Here is a 19,908-nt window from a genome sequence, read left to right on the forward strand (position 1 = left end):
AAACCATTTATAAACTGAATGGTTTCCCTTAGTTCTTCAATTGGATCAAATGATGCAGAACATTATTGAACAGGAATGAATTTAAAATATTTGCCTGCTTGACTCGATATGCATTGTTTTATTCTTGCTCCTAAACATCATAGCGAACAATTCCATCTTCAAAATGCAAATAATATCAGGGCAAGCTCAGCTTACTCCCATATTTCCCTGTATGCAGCAGCTACTTGTCGCAGTGGAGGGGAGAGGCTGCTTCTCAGAGCCAAGAACTGTTTGATGAAATGGACATTACATCCAAAGACTGAGCAGGGAAGAGCTTGGCAGCTTTACAGACAAGTTAATGAATATGTGTAGGCCGCAGCACAGTAGTGCCTGAGGGACCCATTTCAGGGCTCTTGCCACATGTTATGCAACCTGGTCACATATTCCCTATTTCAGAAGGAAAGCAGGTTCTTTTCGCTCGGTCTCTTCTCCTGACTGCTTCGTTTCCCTTGCGGATCACTGCAGAACCTGTCAGCTGGTTTAGTAATGTCCACAGCGGAATCACATTTTAATTAAACAAAAAACTACATACAGGCCAGTCACATTTATATTTCATCTCCTCATATGATACTATGGTTTTCTTTGGTGGGGAAAGGGACTATTTTCAGTATTTGACTTTGTTGATGGACTACATTTTTAGTTTTTTTTTAAAAAAAAAAATAGGGAGGGCAGGAGGAGAAAGAGGAAGAAATAGAGGTGGAGGAGAAGGAAGAAACGAGTGCATCTAAGCTGCAAAATGTCTTTGCTGGCACTGTTTAAATATTTTCTTAAATCTATACCCTGACAATATAAAATGTATCTATGCTAGTCGAACATCCTACTTGAAATTCAGATCACACAAAAGGAGGAGCTATAAAATGGCCATTAATTGTCACAGTCCAGCGTGTCGCACAGGACTGAAGTTGAGCCAGCAATACCAGTGAATGTACTACTTTCCGAAATAGATGTTTGGCACTTAAATCTTTAATTTTGGATGTGTCTGCATTGTGCACGCCCCTCAGAATACTACAGAATTTGGGAGAAGATTTATTTACTGAAATCAAGACATTGGTAAGAATGAATAACAAAGAGCATAATTAGAACATTTATGCTAAACATTAAAAATTATTTCTTTCTAACAATACGGGAGCCAAATCACCCAAAAGTACAAACGTAGATGTATCGTAGACCAGGAAAGATGGTCTGTTTCCTGCTAATAGATTAAGCTACAAGATATACAAAACTGTTACTTATTAAACATGTGTAGCTGTTTATTTATGCCTTTATTATGTGTAGCTATTTAGTTATGCAAATTATAATTACGTTGACTCAGGATAGGTGACATTTTGAAAAAAGGTAATAAAATATAGATGAGCCTATATTGCAAATTTACAGTCTAATTTTCAACACCTTATATGCTGAGATGTACACATGGAGCACTTGGTTGTGTGGGCCCGGATATTCACTTCAAGATATGGAGCAAAATGTTTACACAAGTGAATGTGTACATTCATATTCATTTGAGGGAAGGCACCTTCTCAATGGACCAGAGCAATCATTTCCCATCTCTCTCTCTTTCTGACATTGTTAACAGAGCTGGTGTCCTCAAGAGGAACTGGAGAGACAGCCTGGCTATGCTGAGCAGAACTCTGGACCTACTCGGGGTCCATGTACTGGCCAGCACCACCTTATTAAAGGTGCTGGTCCTGTTACAATGTGCGTACACCACAGTGTTTACCCATGTGCTGAGTTGTCCTAGCTCCATTCAGAGCATCTGCCATCCAGCTGAGTCACATCAGCTGCAACAGTGGCTCTGGTAACCAGGGGCGGGGGGTACCCAGCATTTGCTCCACCACGACAGCTACCAGCCTCAGCTGTTGTAGCCTTTTCCAACAACATTTCTAGAAGATTAAAAAAAATGTTTTAAGGGAAATCATTGTTATGCATCTATGGAGCAGCCAATGGAACTGCTTCTATATGTCTTTGCTGCCCATATTTTCAAACTTTTGTGTATTTTGTGTATTTTCAAACTTTTCAGAACTTGCACCAGAAGGCTTCCGAAAGCCATTGAAGCTATGGGTATCAGAATAATAGTCTACCCACTCACATGATGGGTCACAATTTTCTGTATGAGCTCAAGTCTCAGTGTGAAGCAAATAGCGTTGTCAAGCAATTATGTTAGAAAAATGAACATTACTTGCAGAGTATAAACCAAGAAAAAATAGTGCCATATTGAATTTTTAAAGTGAAAAGTACTGTTGTACTGAAAAATTCTGTATATAAATAGAGAAGGAAGTAGTTGATACAAACAGAATGTAGACAAAATAGTGCCCAAGGCAAACAACTAATATAATATAAATGTTAAAGTCAAAGGCAGGGTGAACAGTTACGTATAGCAAACCGAAGGTTTTATAATGAGAACAAAAATTCAACATTATTGTAACAAAAATTTAACATTATTGTAACAAAAACAATCTTTAGCAGGTAACATAAAAGTTATAAACAATTGCAATGTTGTACAATTGTAAAAATAATCAATAGTATTGAGACACCTATAGGTCTCTTCAAAATTTCAAAACCTAATAAACAATACAATATAATGTGGTTACAGTGGGAATTTACAGTGTAAATTGCTCACAAACAGGATGGAGAATTTCAAGAGGCCACTTGTGCACAGATCTAGTGGAGAGTAGGTTTCCAAGGGGCAGGAAGACTCTCAAAACTCTTTTCTTTAGTGGGTGTTTACAGACTTTTAAAAAGTCTGTTTACAGCCTTGGTATTGTGCTATCTATCCCACAATGCAGATCAAGAATACAACTAAATCCAAAAGAATGCTGGAATGGTTAACACACAGAGTCAAGGAAGCCATTAGAAGAATGAAAGCTTCCTTTGGAAAATGAAACTCTTGTTCAAATAAAGAGGGCACTGGAGCTCTCCATCTGTAATGGTAGGATCAGTCTATTAATGTTTTCAGTGATATGATCTTCAAATTATTTATTTATTTGCATTCCTTATTTGTGAATAAAAGTTTGTGTCCCTTTTTTATTCTCATTTGTTCAAAACTTCCATTTTCCAGGGGCAGCCTTCTTGTTCTAAAGTTAGATCTCTTCTTTCCAGGGCTACCTACTCAGAGGATCTAACATTTCCTATGGCCCCAAGGACTATAGGATTGCAGCATAAACCCAACAATTAAAATTATTTAAATATATCAGAAGCAGGAAATCAGCTAGGGGAAATTCAAATATGAAATTGCTGATCTTCTAACCAAAAAAAATAAAAAAAAATGTAATTTGTCCCTAAGGCTGGCCTCTGAAGTATCCAGGGGGATTCTGGTAGGTAGACTTGCACTCAAAAGACTGGGGTGATGTGTTAGCCAGATATGACCAAAGGAGAAAGTTACATCATGCAGGGCTCCCTGCCCCATTTGTAAACTTCAGTGGGCCATAGATATGTCCCTGACACAGGAAAAGATCGATCACATGTGATTGTTTGATCAGATGTTATTCAATCTGCAAGGTGCTTGCTTAAGTCTGTGCAAATGAGATAGTTTATAATGACTAGGACTACAGAAAGAGGAAGGATGAACACTGGCTTTAAGTACTGTGGTGGGCATTTAAATGAGAGAGTGCCTTTTCAACGTAGTGTGTGACATTGGCCATCGCTTATTATCAAGATTATAAATTGCCAATCTCACTGAATACCAAACTAGAAGTCCTTGTGGGATAATTTTTATTGAGTGCAGAGTATGGAGAGATTTCAGTGAATTTATTAGGCAGAGTCACATGTTGAAAGATGAAGTTAGAAAGAAATGCTTTCACAACTACCTTATTAATTGCTGAGGAAAACCCATTCCATGCTCGGAAGATAATGTATGAATGAATCTTATTTTTCCTCTCTCACACCATCTCTATCCAGCCTGCCAGCCATGCATTTACCATGTTAATGAATGGTGATTTTTTTTTCATTTTATTCTGCTATTTTTCGGGGTGGTTAATAGGCTTTTCAAAACAAAACTTACAGGATTCATACCATGACCTTAAATATTGTGACTTGAAAGTAAGCCCTACTGAATTCAGTGGCATTTACTTTCAAGTAAATGGGTTAAGATTATCTTTTGAACACTTTTTTTTAGGGCTAAAGGACACACATGATTAAATTCATAGCTTGTAGCTGATCCTAACTTTGTAAAAAAACAAACTTTAGAAAGGAGCTAAAAATTATTGACAAAGGGTCATATACTTGCAATGCATCATTAGGTCATCTGGTCTCGTGTGTCCACCTAGTGGAACTACTGTTTCCCTTAGGAATCAGTGAGAGGCTGAGTACCTTTTCCCCATAAGAGGCAACATATTTAAAAGACAAGAAGATAAGGTTTTATATTTTATATTTGGATAGTTTCCTAACTGGGGATCCACTGGCCAGTGAAATAGATAGAGAAGCCGTGGGCTTTCTTTTAGAAAATCAAGCTGGATAAACATCAGTCAGAGATGGCTTAGTCCTGGCAAATCCTGCCTCTTTGTCATAGATGATCATTGAGTTCTCCCAAATCTATGATTATCTTCTCAAGAAGTGTCAATATAGCAGCTTGGCTGCTGAAACAGTACATTACGGTCAATGTTATCTTCTGCAATGCCTATTGGCATGTTTATGTTTGTGCAGAATAATGCTACGACTATGGGTCTCTACTGAAAATGGAATTGCAGCAGCAGCAAAGTGTTTCTCTGAAAGTAAGCGGACTTTAAAGTTAAAGTTTTAGTAACAGCCTAATAGCAGGCTAAGGTTATGTTGCTGTTGTTGTTGCTACTACTACTACTACTGCTGCTGCTACTTTAAGTGTTAAATATCCATATGCCCTGAATAAACACAACATAAAGAGGATGCATTAACAAGTTAATGGGCCTTTTTGTCCATTTTATAGTGAAGTACAATGATAACTTTTGTTTTTTTAAAAAAGCATTTCAAACTTCCCAGAAAGAGAAGAGCCAAAAAGAGAGGCCAAAAATATCAGAAGAGAGATAAGAAAAAAATCTCAAAAAACAAGCTCAGAGTGTGCCAGGTTGAGACAGTACAGGCACAGGATTGTTGTAGGGAGACGACATCCCATGAAGAGAAACATCTTCTTGTAATACATACTTGGCACTGGGTGCAAATAGTACTCCTCAAGCACAATTCCATTCCCTATCATTCAAAATATTATTTGAAAGGTTCAATACAGGCTCTATTATGAAGCCTTAGGTCTTGGCCTATAACTGACTGTGAAAGGTCAATTGAGATTACTCATGACCTTCATCCAACAAATTAAACTTATCATGGAACAAAAAGGTCTAGATCAGCCTTCCCAACCTGGTGCCCTTCCAGTGTGGCAGACTACAACTCCCATCATCCCCAGCTGGCCAAGCTGGGAAAGGCTGATCTAGAGGCTGTTCTGAAAATGAAGTTGTGTCTGTTATCCTTTAAATGAAAGTCCGGTCTCTATATAAGTCAATGTCCCGCCTCTTTGCCGTGTACTCAGAACCTATTAAAGGAAACTGGTCAGGGGAAGGGAACACTATGTTCCTACCCAAAGTGCAGAAGCTGGCTCCTGGACTAAAAGAAGGGAAGAATGCTCTTTAGTTGCTGAGAGGAACATTCCTTGCCTCCATCTCCATCTGGTGGTAGCTGTTGCTTTGGGGAAGGGGTGGATCTTGCTCTTCCTGAAACAGTGGCCACAGTGCAAGGGTGGGAAAGTGAGAGGATAGTCCCACTCAATAGTCTTTGCCTTCCCATCCAGCTTTTGGGGACTGCTGTGGACAGAAATAGGGTCATGGCCATCTCTGCTTCTCCATACCAGGACCTGTCCTATCTGCTCACCAGGATGATGAAGGAAAAACTTGTGGTGATGAATGAGGTGGGGAAGATGTTGAAGGAGGGTGAGCAGGAAAAGGGTCACAGAAGAGGAAAGGGCTGAAGCTTCAACCTCAGGATGCTCAGAAAGTCCAGAACAACATGCATGACTTTATGTCTGCAAGGGGAGCTGTCCAAGTGGAAGAAAACTACTGTACCATTAGTACACATTTTACCATGTGTCATTATGCCAAAATGCCAATTAGGCTACTGGAGATACTTCTTGCTTCCCTATCAAAGTTCCATGGGAAGCAGGAAATACCTGAACAAACAGAAGAATCATCAATGTTAAATGGCATGACCTCAATGCTGGGTGGAATAAAATTATGCCCCACATTTTATCTTGTTTCAGGATGACTCAATGGACATGTCTGGTGTCACATTCTGAGTCCTACTGATAATCAAACACATAATTTTCAAAGGTCAGATTTTCAATGTTAAATTAATTCATAGTACTTTATTCTGTTTTTGGTTTGTTTGCTCAGGGATGGTGATTCTATGACCTTTCCTTTGATCTGGCATATATAGTATTTTGCTTTTTCTAGTAATATGAGCCCATGAAAAGGTTTTATTCTGTGTTGTCTGGTTACTTGCTCCCACTGCTGCTACAGAGCTCATTTGTGCAAGGACAGACGGATCAGTCTATTTGTGGTCCCTGTCAGTTTTGCATGTGTTCATTCATATGGCAGTTCCTTCTAGTTTCCACATTAATCAGCTTTTTTAAAAAAAAATCAACACAAATATGTGTTTGAGATACATATTTAAATACATACTTTTGATTGGATGTTCTCACAAAATGCACATTTATAAGCATGTCTGATGTTAAAATATGTATTTCTAAACACACTTCATCCCAAAATAAATGCATTTTGGGACTCTTTCGGAGCCGTGAACTCTATTGCAAAATTCAAAGAAGCGTAAAACGTAAAGGACCATTACTTTCCAATCTGCACATTAGTCCAGAAGAGGTGGATCAGGCATTAGGATGTGCAAAGATCAGATCCCTTCATCATCTCTTTAAACCCATCTTTAAACCAATTTCCTCTTATGGGCATTGAACTTGTCTCAACCTGCCACTGCCTGGATCTCTTCGTAGCACATCCTAAAAGTCATACACTCGTCCTGAAAAACTATTAGCCCCTAGTTCCATATTCACAAACAGTAATGAGAACTTGATTCTTCACTCTATTCATAAGATTAGAAGATTAGGTGAGAGACAGCTTTAACTTCTGTTTAACCATCCTGAGCACGAGTACAAAAAGATAGTAGAAGAGAAATTATTATGGAATTCATAATTGATGTTAAAAGATTTTGGAGCAAGCAACTCTATGGCTCTTCTTCCTACATTCATTCAAGATTGATGATCTGGACAATTGGCTGAGCCTATGCTGACGTTTCCTTCAAACCAAACTGTCAGTATTTCATTACAGGATAGATAGGGATGTTTGTTACCTATTAAGTTATACTTCTCTGCCCCCCTCTGCCTCCTAGACCTCCTAATTTGGCACTATTTAATATTTCTATCAATATCTTTTCTTTTTTAAAAAATCTTAATATGTCCACTTGAGCTTATTGTATATATTCATTTTTTGCGTTCGCTTTTTCTATTTTTTAATAAAATAAAAAAGCAGAACCTTATAATTATATAATTGCAGTAATTACTTTAAGATCATCTCTTGGATCTTAAAAGGGGATAAAAATAGTTCTTTGGCAAACTGATACAAACTTACAATGATATTTATCAGAACCAAATGGACTGGGGGAAAAAATAGAATGTCCTTCTACCAAAGGCTATAAACATGTTACATAACCTATGCTGGTTACTATTTTCTACTCATATTTAATCAATAATAAGAAACATTAATTATAACAGTAGTCCAAAGAATTTTGTACTTTGTAGTGTTTCTGCATGCCTATTGTAATATTAAACCTCAAATAAAAATGTTTAATAGTATTCAGGAAACAGTTTAAGCATTTGCTATGGTGCTATTTATTCTGAACACATTTTACTGCATCAGTAAAAAGCTCCAGACCCAAAAGAGCTGTGTCCTTCAAAATCTAAAACTTTAGTGAATATTATACTAGAACATCCAGTTCAGCTAAACCTTCTCCAAAGTAAAAAAAGAAGAAGGAAAAGAAACAAGATTCTATTCATCTTTACCTTCTGTTCTAAGATAAGCAACCTTTGCTAGGTTCAATCTTGAAATACAATTGGCTAGAATCCTATGACTTTAACCAAGTAAGGATATAATATAGAATCATAGAATAGCAGAGTTGGAAGGGGCCTACAAGGCCATCGAGTCCAACCCCCCACTCAATGCAGGAATCCACCCTAAAGCATCCCTGACAGATGGTTGTCCAGCTGCCTCTTGAAGGCCTCTAGTGTGGGAGAGCCCACACTAGAGCCCACACTAGAGGCAAATATCTTGATGATGATAAGGGTGTTCATGATGGTCTCAAAAATCATGTATTTATAATATGAAACTGAATGTGCAAAAAAAAATCAAAATCAAAAATCCAGATGAGAAATCCCTGTGATCACTCTTCAGTTATTTGTGCATATAATTACCACCTGACTGACCCCCTCCATCTGGTTAAATAAAGATACAGCCATAGAAAAGGAATAGCTAATGTCTATTGGAAGGTTTGCATGAAGTTATGTGTCTGAATAGAGGAATTACTGGGATTGCTCATCTTGCAGTATAAAAAACTGAATGGGTAAAAGAAGACTTTACAAATCACATACAAATCAAGGAGATGTTATTTCCTTAGTGAGTCTTGTACCCTGATCCATGAACCACTGTGAGGTTTACTATTTCAAGGGGAAAGATTCAGTCAGCTGAAGACTACAGTGGCTTAAATTCAAACACTTAGGTTTAACTGGTTTGTGAATCTGGTCGTAGAACACCTTAGAAAGATGTACATTGCATAGCCAGTATTTCAAAAACTTTCACAGATGACTTACAAAGTGGTTTGGGTGAGAGTAACTACTCATCATAGGTATTCATATTACACAGGCCGAAAGATGACAAAACATGGCTTCTGGAGTAATAGATATCCTTCTAGTTCATTTATTTGTCATACCTTGGACTACTACTACTACTAGGACAATTTATACAAAATGGCTCCCAGGAGATGGACGCTGCTCACCAGAAAGGAGCCCAAGGCTAACAAACTACTAAACATGTGGCAGTACATGTAGCATAAAATACTCTTTCAAACAAATGCAGAAATAGCCTTACCAACATTTGATGATACTTTATAGTGTATGCATGTGACTATGGACCAGAAGTCAGAAAAGAATATGGAATCAGAATGGGCATGTAGGACTGGAGATCAATGGTACAAATGCATGTTGGCATATTGTACCTGATGCACAGCACAGAAAAAGGAGAGAGGAAGAATAGATCATTATTTTAGATGACTTCAGCCCTATGCACCACCATTGTGCCCTAAGACATGAAGGTTGTAGCAGGGTTACAGACCTTGTTGCAAATGTCACAGCTTTCTGAAGACAGGAAGAAAATGAGAAAGAGTAAATAGAGACTGGCAGTTACACAGATTCAAATTACTTACTTTGCATTTCCAGTGCCTGGCTTCTTCCTCCGGAATATGCTGAGGAAAGCGTTGGACCTACAAGGTGTCTTGCCATCCCCGACATGCATACGCACCACATCTGAAGTGGTGAAGGCACTGCGGACATTCCTCTCCGGCTTGGCAATGATGATGTACATCTTGGGAGTGAACATGCACCCCAAGGCTACTGTCACGCTCAGGCTCACCGCAAAGCAAGTAGTAATGATCTTGTAGTTGCTCCCGAAGTATATAGGTACAAAAGCCAGCCAGATGATACACGTTGTGTACATGGTGAAGGCAATGTACTTGGCTTCATTGAAATTGGCGGGCACGTTGCGAGTTTTGAAGGCATAGTAAGTACAACTCATGATAAGGAGTCCGTTGTAACCCACCGGGGCAACCACACCTAAGTTGCTGGTGTTGCAGATCAGGAAGACTTCCTTGATGCTGGGGTAGGAAAGGACGGGGAATGGGGGCTCCATGATGATCAGGGTAATCACCAAGGTCAGCTGCACACTGATCAAAATGGAGGCAATGACGACTTGGGCCCAAGCACTCATAAAACGTGGTTTGCGGGTGCAGATTTTTTTCTTACTCCCTGCCAGGATGCGTGCAATGCGGTTGGTTTTGGTTACAAGGGCGGAGTAGCACATGGCAGAGGAAAGCCCCACAAGGAGGCGCTGGAGGTAGCATGAAGTGACAGTGGGCCTAGCAATAAGGGTAAAGGGGCAGATATAGCCAAGGAAAATCCCAGCAAGTATAATGTAGCAGAGCTCCCGGCTAGAGGATTTGACAACAGGGGTATCCCTGTAGAGTGCAAAGATTAGGGTAACAAACATGGTGACCAGGATACCCAGGCAAGAGAAGGCCACAGCCACAATGGACTCTATGTCACTCCACTGGAGATATTTTACAGGGATGGGTTCACAGCCTGCAGGATACAGAAGAGACATAGAATTAGTCGAAATGTATAGTAAAATAGAAGCCTACTGATAGATACATCTGGCTGGACAAAATGTGTGACCTTGCATTGACATAAACATATATTAATTATTGTTCTATACGTTCAAGGGATAGTTAAAAAAAAGAAGTGATCATTTATATAGAAGGGGGCAAGTCTTTTAATCATTTTTGGAACCACAAATCTGAATTACAGCCAAAGATTGATTTCTAAAATTTATACCTTGCACCTTCAATGCCAATCAGCATTCCCAAGGTGATTAAAAAACAAGATAATAGTAAGTTATAGTTTGCATCTGGGAATATCTGCGTATGTATTATATACAGCATTCAGTTTTTGTGTAGGATAGAAGATGGTACATATTTTTAAGTAACATTGATTATGGACATTGTTTTTCTCTTAAATATATAATGCATCATACATTTCCATTCTTATACTGTCTGGCAATATGTGGCATTTTGCCGAAATGATCATTTGTACATAGAAGAGGTGCAGAGCCAAAAAAGGTTATCTACTTTTACTTCATTAATTTTAAAAGTAACTACATTTTTGTTCTGTTAGCATGACCATGCTGGTTGCTAACATATTTGGCTAAAAGTCATTGTTTTAAATGTGTAGGCATTAATATACATAGTAATGTCTGCATCCTTACATTACATGTGCTTGCTGAACACAAGAAAAAGCTAAATAGGTTTCCAAGAAATGTATGGGTTTGAAGTTTTAAATAATTGTCACACACCATTTTACTCCCTCACAATGTTCTAAACAACTCCATATTGCTATAGTCAAACAAGATATAGATAGATGGGCACTGTTAAAGTTGAGTTTGTGGGGTAAAGGCAACACACTTAAGATGAATGTTATACCTCAAATTGTCTATGTTACACATGAGATTCCTTTACTTATACTTGGCAAATACTTTAAACAATTTAATGCTTTGTTTTGTAAATTCTTCTGGGGTTCTTCCTCACCTCGAATAACCTTGAAACGGATGCAGCTTCCAATTAAAAAAGACCTCACTTTGTACCATTGGGCCTATCTATTGGCTTGTACTAAGTTTTAGGCCGGATCTTCACCAAGCAGGATATGATGCTTTGAAAACGGTTTGAAAACTGTATATGACGTGTGTCCTGGGCCCCAACAGTTGTCACTACTGTTATAAACCGTTTTAAAGCAGTAGTGTAGACCCTGGGCCGATCTACACCAAGCAGGATATAACACTTTAAAAATGGTATGAAAATGGTATATGTAATGTGTCCTGGGCCTGAACAGTTGTCATAACCATTATAAACCGTTATAAGCAGTAGTGTAGATCCTGCCCCTGCCTTGGTCTTTTCCAGTTCGCTTAGATTTGCCACCTTGGTCAATTCTGGAATCCTTATGGTTAGAACCTCTTCCAAATGGATGGTACTCAGTTCTCAACATATTAGAATAATAGAAAAGCCCTCTTACAATTTTGGCTGGTAAAGAGGTCTGGCATATAGTATCACGTCAATTACAGTTCAACCCATTCTCTCATGCAAAACTGACTTTATAGGGAAATCCAGATTTAAGAATGGGAAAGAAAGCATTCCGGTGGAGGACATGGAGAGATAAGATGATTTTTACTTTGGATCAATTAACTAGCCCAGACGATGAGTTTTTGTCATTTTCTGATTGATGTGCTAAATATAATTTACCTACCATGGCTGAATGGCAATATTTGCAATTGCAACACTTGCTGGAATCTAGATTTGCTCCGGCTGCTTCACAGCTTCAGAGCCTCCATTATTGTTAGAAACACTTATAGCAGCTGAACAGACATGTCACCCATGATCCATATCTACAAGCATTTAGTAGTAGTAGATAAATGTGATACCCATGGTTTAAGACAGGATTAGAATACAGAATTGGAGTGCCCTATTTTGCCTAATCAATGGATTGTTGTCCTAGCCTCTGTATCTGAAGAGTCTATGGATCTTAAGTTACATCTTATTCAGCAATTTTTTTGGCTTTGGGTTTATTGGACTCCACAATGTCTTTTCAATAAGGGTCTATCTAACTTGCATAACTGTTGGAGATGTAATGCTTCTTTAATTCATATGTTTTGGCTATGCTCAGTAGTTCCCCACTTTTGGGAGGAGGTCATAAGGATAAACCTTGTACTGAAAAAATCTTTAATATGGAACGATGTGCATATCCCCCTAAACTACCTACTGGCTTCTTGGAAGTTAACACATGGTCTGTGCAAATGGATTTTCAGAGTCCTTACGACAGCTAAAAGACTTATACTATCATGTTGGAAGGACAAATATTCACCTCCCATAATGCAATGGATTGAGGACTTAACAAAGCTATCAACATTTGAACAGCTTGCCCTCTACCTCAGGCCTTCTCCTGCTATGGAAGTTCACACAGAGGTTCAGTGGGAGTTGCAGTGTTGAATTAGTTACAACTGCATTGCATAGGGTGACCATATGAAAAGGAGGACAGGGCTCCTCTATCTTTAACAGTTGCATAGAAAAGGGAATTTCAGCAGGTGTCATTTGTATATATGGAGAACCTGGTGAAATTCTGTCTTCATCACAACAGTTAAAGGTGCAGGAGCTATACTAGAGCGGCAGATTTAAAAGAGGGCAGGGCACCTGCAGCTTTAACTGTTGTGATGAAGAGGGAATTTCACCAGGTTCTCCATATATACAAATGACACCTGCTGAAATTCCCTTTTCAATGCAACTGTTAAAGATACAGGAGCCCTGTCCTCCTTTTCATATGATCACCCTAAACTGCATCAAGTTGGCAGTGAGTTGGGTGAGCATAGCTGTGACAGCATGGATTTTGAGTGGCTGCTTGTCTATGGAATCATATTATACCTATTCTTAAAGAGATGCCCTGGTTGCAAATTTGTTTCTGGGTACAATTCAAAGTGTTGGCGATTACCTTTAAAGCCCAATGTGGCTTGGCTCCATAATATGGAGGGCCTGTCTCTTCCTGTACTCACATCTACTTTGACCCTAGCTTCTAAATGAGCCACCCTCAACTTGCTGCTCTCCAGATGTGTGGGACTACAGTTCCCAGCATCTCCCAGACAGGCATGGGAGTCATCGTCCAAGACATCTGGAGGGCACCAGGTTGGACCATTCTAAAACATGGGGGGGGGGGAGTAGACACACATATATAGCAGTCTGCAGGCTCTTCAGACCTTCCCCCTCCTAAGATGTGGATGGCACAGGTAAAGATGCAACAGCTGGGGCATGGCCAGGAGCTGTGACCCCTCTCCCTTCTTGTAGGAGATTATGGCTGCACCCAGGAGAATGCTTGAAGGAAGGGCATGTTTGCCTCTGTGTGTGTGAGTACACTCAATACATACACACACAATTTTGTTAATGTTCTGGGATTCTGTCTTTGCATCTTAGCTAGATACACTCTCGCTCTCAGTTGCCATGACTAATGAGAAACCTTTATAGTAAGTTATTGTTCCCACCTGTCAGTTCAGCATTAGGCCACCATCCTAGATCGCACGCTTTGCACGTGAACTCATCCTGCACAAATTCGTTCTCCTTGCAAGCTGTGCAAATCCAGCAGCAGCTCACTTCTCCCTTCCTTATAACCTGCAATACAAAAGGTGGTGTAAAAAAAAAGTCATCTGAGTTTCACTCTCTACACGATAATATAATACAGAGCACCATGAACACAATAATAATAATAATAATAGCAGGAACAATAGCAAAATAATAGCAGCCAGTGAATAATAGCAGCCAGTGAATTTTAAAACCTGTATTAATGTCTCAGTTTGCCTGGTCTAAAATAAAGTTTTACAAGTACAAATGCTCAGTACATTTACAAAATTATCCTCCCCATGCCCAGCTAAAATGGATACAAATTCAGTGCTTCCGGCTTTGCAAGGGCTCTAGCTCATTGGTAGTAGATCACATGAGTTGCATGTAGGTGGTTCCAGGTTCAGGCCAATTAAAAGGAGGCAAGATACATAGCAGGACTGGGGAAGAGCCCCGACTACACTTGAGGACATTGACTGACAGAAGCTCTTCATGTAAATATTAAGCTAATTAGAGGGATTCGCCTGACACAGTATGAGGCACATTGTAAGTAAAAGAAATTGGTGAAAAAGCAAAATGTACTTTGATTTACATTTATTTAATTTATTTAAAATATTTCTTGCTGCCTATTCTCCAAACTTACAGCAATAAAATACATAAAAGCAGTTAAAAATATTAAAAGCGATAAAAACATAAACACAATAAAATAGCAATAAAAACAACAATAAAAGCTAACAATAAAAACAGCAGCCGTGGCAACAACAGCAAGAACAGCAGTCCTATCAAGAGAAGATCAAGGTAAAATAATATATATTCAAGGCCTTCTTAAAAGCCTGCAATGACAGAACATGGCAGACTCCGATGGGTGCTTATTCCAAAGGTGTGGGGTCACTGCAAAGAAGGCCCTCTCACTTGTGATCACCCACCAACCTGTCTCACAGGTAGGCAAATGAGAAGGGCCTCTCTTTCTGATCTTAGAGTGCGGGCAGGCTGATATAGATGAAGGCAATCCTTCAAGTAACTTGGTGGCAAACCATTTAAGGCTTTAAAAGTCAAAAACAGCACTCTAAATCTGGCTCGGAAACACACCGGTAACTTAACCTGTTCAGCTGGTGGAGAACAGGCATTCTGTGAGCATATTGCCTCACCCCCACCAATACTCGGGCGGCTGGATTCTGCACCAGCTGAAGTTTCTGAACCGATAGGCAGTAGAACACTCATTACGTAAGCCCCACTTACGCAGACCTCCTAGTTAACATAGCACACTTTGCCCTACTTTTACAGGAGAAAGTAAAGGAGCTACAACTGGGAAAACAGTTGAGGTCCCTCCCTCACCTGTGTCACTACAGCCAGGATCACCGCAGCAGTAGCTTCAAGTACAGCCTGCTAACTTGCTCCTATAAAAGTAGGAGACAGTTTCCACTCATCCCACAGGAGGCAGTAAGACTGCAATTGAGGGGCCTCATTGAGGGAGATTTAAATCTGGCCCTCGCCTTGGAAAGTTGGTTCTCCACTGTCAGGAGGTTTGGGGTAAAACATTTTTTGTTCTGAATAGTCATTGCGATATTGCGCTTTAAACTTGCATTGTATTGTATTATTTGAATGTTGTATTGGGGGTCTTTTTGGGAGAAAAGCAACTTTGAAATAAACTATAACATAACGTTAACATAACATAATACCGAATGGTGACATTGATTGCAGCACCATTATTTTCCCCATATAACTCAAAAGCAGCTATTTGATCCTATATGAGAAAATAAATAAAGTAAGCAACATTAACACGCACTGCCTTTAAAACTGCAGCCTTTTCTTTTTTAGACTCTCCACCCCATCCAGCTGGGTGGAACATTCTCCTCTTCCAAGCTAAATTTATACGTGCTCTTTGATTCTCATGAATTTTTTTTTTCATGCCGCACGAGCATGGCGGGTGGCAAATTGCTTTCAGCAAGATACAAATGGAGTCGGCAGGTAGAGAATTTGTTTGCAATTCAAAACTGCCTGTGATGTAGGAGCGCAGGGGACAAACATTGAGTAGCGCATGCTTCTGTCTCCACCCAAGGGAACTGCTGTTACATATTAGAATTATGTGGGATATTGATCTTGTTCAATAAATTTCACATTACTTGCACATGATGGGGTCTGCCCTTTGAGAAAAGATTAAGGCAAGACAATTTGGCAAGAAACAAAGTTCTGATTATACAAACAAAAACTAGAACGCGTGTGCTAGATCAATAATGCTTTATTTATCCAAAACTGGAGGGAACAAAAGCAATTCGTTAGATCTTCAAACAGAGTAAGCTAGCAAAAGAGATACAGTTACAGTGGCAGGACACGAAACGGGAGACACAGGGCTTATCTTGATGAATGATTTGTCCTGGGCTGGATTTGCAGTAGCAGTAGATCATCTATATGATGCAGCCGCCATTGCGAAGCCATCAGGGGCAAACCCCCAAAACTCCACAGAAAAAAAGTCGGGCACTTACCCCAACTTTTTTCGCTGTGGAGGCGTGTCACAGACAATGGCGCCCCTGATTGGTTGCCATCGGCTGGGCAGGGAAGGGGCGGACCTCTGGGAGCTCAGCAGAGCCCTGCACATCCCTGCAAATAAAAAATGGTGGCCTGTTCCTCCTCCCCATTTTTATTTTTTAAAACCTGTATCTGCGAAGCTGCGCAGTTACAGATAAAAATATTTTTTAAAAAAGGGGGGAAGGAACGGGGAGCCAGAGGGAGATCAGAGAGAGGAGATGCACCCCTCTCTTCATCCCCCTCTGGCTGCCTCATTCCTCCGCCATCCCCCCCACCCCGGTACTCAGCGTGGTGGCAGTGCTGGTAGCAACTCCGCACTCTCATTCCTTCCCATGCAGATGCCAGGAAGGAGCACAAATGCGGGAGCTCGAGGCCTCACAGTGCGAAAGCACTGCTGTCAAGATAACGGGCTCAAGTTAAAGGAAGCCAGATTCCAGCTGGACATCAGGAAAAACTTCCTGACTGTTAGAGCAATATGACAATGGAATCAGTTGCCTGGTGAGGTTGTGGGCTCTCCCACACTAGAGGCCTTCAAGAGGCAGCTGGACAACCATCTGTCAGGGATGCTTTAGGGTGGATTCCTACATTGAGCAGGGGGTTGGACTCGATGGCATTGTAGGCCCCTTCCAACTCTGCTGTTCTATGATTCTATGAAGATGGAGGCACAGTGGAATTTTAAGGACATTCCAGCTGTTGTTAGAAGTAGGGGGAGCAGGGGGAATGTGTGCAACTTTGGGAGGGAGGCACATGGAGCAATGAGAGTAGAAGGGGACATCTGCCTAGCCAGCTGGATCAGCCAAATTAACCATGGTGATCAACGGGTTGACAGAGGTTGTTGCCAGATCACCCTCACCAGGAAATCGAGATTTCATTACCTGAACTCATCCTCAGCTACCCATCAGTAACATGGTTATAATGATACCAGTCTAACTTGCACATGTTTATATTTATATTGCGTTTTTAAGGTTTTATTGTTTTGTAAATTGCTGAGAGCTTTAGCTATTGGGTGGTATAGAAATGTAATAAATCAATCAAATAATAATAATAATTACTAACAGCAACTCAAGAATGTTGTGAGGACTTTGGTGGTAATGTATGTCAAGAGTTTGAGACTCCTAAGGAAAGTGTCTTTAAATTAATTATGAAATCATACCATTATTATTAATTATTATTATTATTATTTTAATACTGTTCAGATACTTGTTTGTTTGAAACCAGGGGTGGGCAACCCTTTCAGCCCTAAGGGCTGCATGTGGGACCAGCTTGTGGGTCAGAGGCTGCATGTGCACATGTGCATATGCACACAGGTGAGTACACACATGCCCAGGAGGATGGGATTGCTGGGGAAGGTTAAAGCCTCTCCCCAACAACGCTGAACATGATTGTCATTAGTGGGGAGAAAGCAGTGACCTCCCCTCCCCCCAGCAACCTGATCAAGATCACCGTCCTGGTGCTGCTAATAGTAGTGCAGGATCAACAATCCCGCCTGCATCGGGTCACAGAGGAAGGGGAAGGCTAAATCTGCAACCCTAATTGGAATTGTTGTCTGGAACATTGGTCTTTTCTCTGCAGCTCAGCTGATCAGCTCTCCCAGCTTCACAGGCCACACAGAGAATGGATGCAGTCCGCATGTGCCCTGAGGGATGCCCACTCCTGTTTTCAACAATAGCTGCCCACACTGAGCCCTTCCAGGCGTAATAGAATATCAGTGTAAAACATGCAAAGGATCAACAGAGCACTAATATTTTTTCTCCCCCTTATTCTACTTATCACCCATTTGAAACATAGGAAGCAGCCTTATACCAAGTCAGTCTGTTCGTCCACAGAGGACCAGTGTGGTGTAGCAGCTAGACTGTCAAAAAGAGTTGGGAGATCTGGGTTCTAGTCCCCACTTGGCCATAAAGCTCACTGGTTGACTTTGCAGTCACAGACTATCAGCCCAACCTACCTCACAGGTTACTGTGGCAGGACACGAAGCAGCAGACACAGTGGAATTTTAAGGACTTTCCAGCTGTTGTTAGAAGTAGGGATAGCCAGGGAAATGTGCGTAGTTTGCATTTTAATACAAACTTACCTCATTTCTCATGATTGAACCACCATGCAAACTGAAGATGGGAGGACCCTTTGAAATTCACACTCTTCTGAATTGTTTAGAGTGGAGTTCTCCAATTAAAAAATACATTAAAAATTATGTATTAGGGAAAATAACCAGTGTGCTGTAACGGCTAGACTGTCAGACTGGGGGCCCTGCTAGACGATGCCGGATAAGCCAGCAGGGAGGCGGGGTGACGGCGCGCTAACTTTAGCGTGCGCCGCCCCGCCTCCTACATGCACGACGCACAGGGACTCCGGAAGCCCTGCAGCGTCGACCTTTTTTTGTTTGTTTGTTAAAGGGGCCACGTGCGCCCCGAAGACTCCGGAGAAGGTAAGTGGTTTTTTTTACTTAAGCCCCCCATCTGCTCCTGATCCCCTCCCATGCCTCCTGCCCACTTTTTCCCCGCCCTCCCTCCCCGATCTGTGCCGCCCTCCGCCCTCCCTCCCCAATCTGTGCCACCCTCTGCCCTCCCTCCCCGATCTGTGCCACCCTCCGCCGTCCCCCTCTCCTGCCAGTCCGGCCTTCCCCCCCATCTCCCCCCTGGCCCGATGGGCACAGCGCTCATATGAGCGCTGTGCCCAGTCTGTGGCTTTTCCTGGCTACTCGTGAGTAAGTGAGTAGCCGCAAAAAGCCACGGACCTTGCTAGACGTTCCGCAGCCCCAGCCTCAGGCCGGGGCTGCGGAAAAGGTGCACCATAAGCGACTTCGCTTATGGCACGTTAGGGGAGGCTTCAGCGCGGCCTGACCCCGGATTCCCCTGTGCGTCATCTGGATGCACAGCAGGGAAACCGGGCCTCACAGTGCGCTAAGGCCTCGTCTAGCAAGGCCCTGGGAGTCAGGAGATCTGGGTTCTAGTCCCCACTTGGCCATGAAGCTCACTGGGAGACTTTGGGCCAGTCGCAGATTCTCAGACCAACCTACCTCACAGGGTTGTTGCTGTGAGAATAAAATGGGGGAGAAGGAGGATTATGTACCCCCCCTTGGGTTCCTTAAGGAGGAAAAAAGGTGGGATATAAATGTAATCATCATCACCATCATCATCTAGTTCAGTATTATGTACACTGGCTGGCAGAAGCTCTGCAGGGTTTTAGGCAGGAGTCTTTCACAGTCCTACGCAGAGATGCCAGTGATTGAACCTGGGACCTTCTGCTGTGCTCTACCAGTGAGCTTTGGCCCTTTGCCAGCAAAACAACAACAACCTGTTGATTCTTGGTATCAGAATCTTGCAAATATATGCACATCCACTTACATTCTATATTGAGCACAGAAACTTAAAGAAATTTGCTTTGGTGAAGAATGTAGACTGTTGTTTC

At 41.2% G+C, this 19,908-nt stretch overlaps 1 protein-coding gene across 2 annotated transcripts in view; it reads right to left on the bottom strand.

Annotated features, from left to right (window-relative positions):
* The window catches only part of GRM1 (glutamate metabotropic receptor 1), a 224,946-nt gene that overhangs the window by 23,944 nt on the left and 181,094 nt on the right, over window positions 1–19,908 (bottom strand). For both annotated transcript variants that reach the window (XM_063124574.1, XM_063124575.1), the window contains exons 6-7: window positions 13,902–14,028; window positions 9,478–10,408 (exon numbers count right to left, since the gene is read on the bottom strand). In XM_063124574.1, coding sequence (XP_062980644.1) covers window positions 9,478–10,408; window positions 13,902–14,028 — 1,058 coding nt within the window. The remainder of the gene's footprint in view (window positions 1–9,477; window positions 10,409–13,901; window positions 14,029–19,908) is intronic.

This window comes from Elgaria multicarinata, chromosome 4 (genome assembly GCF_023053635.1).
Source record: "Elgaria multicarinata webbii isolate HBS135686 ecotype San Diego chromosome 4, rElgMul1.1.pri, whole genome shotgun sequence".
Classification (NCBI taxonomy): domain Eukaryota; kingdom Metazoa; phylum Chordata; class Lepidosauria; order Squamata; family Anguidae; genus Elgaria; species Elgaria multicarinata.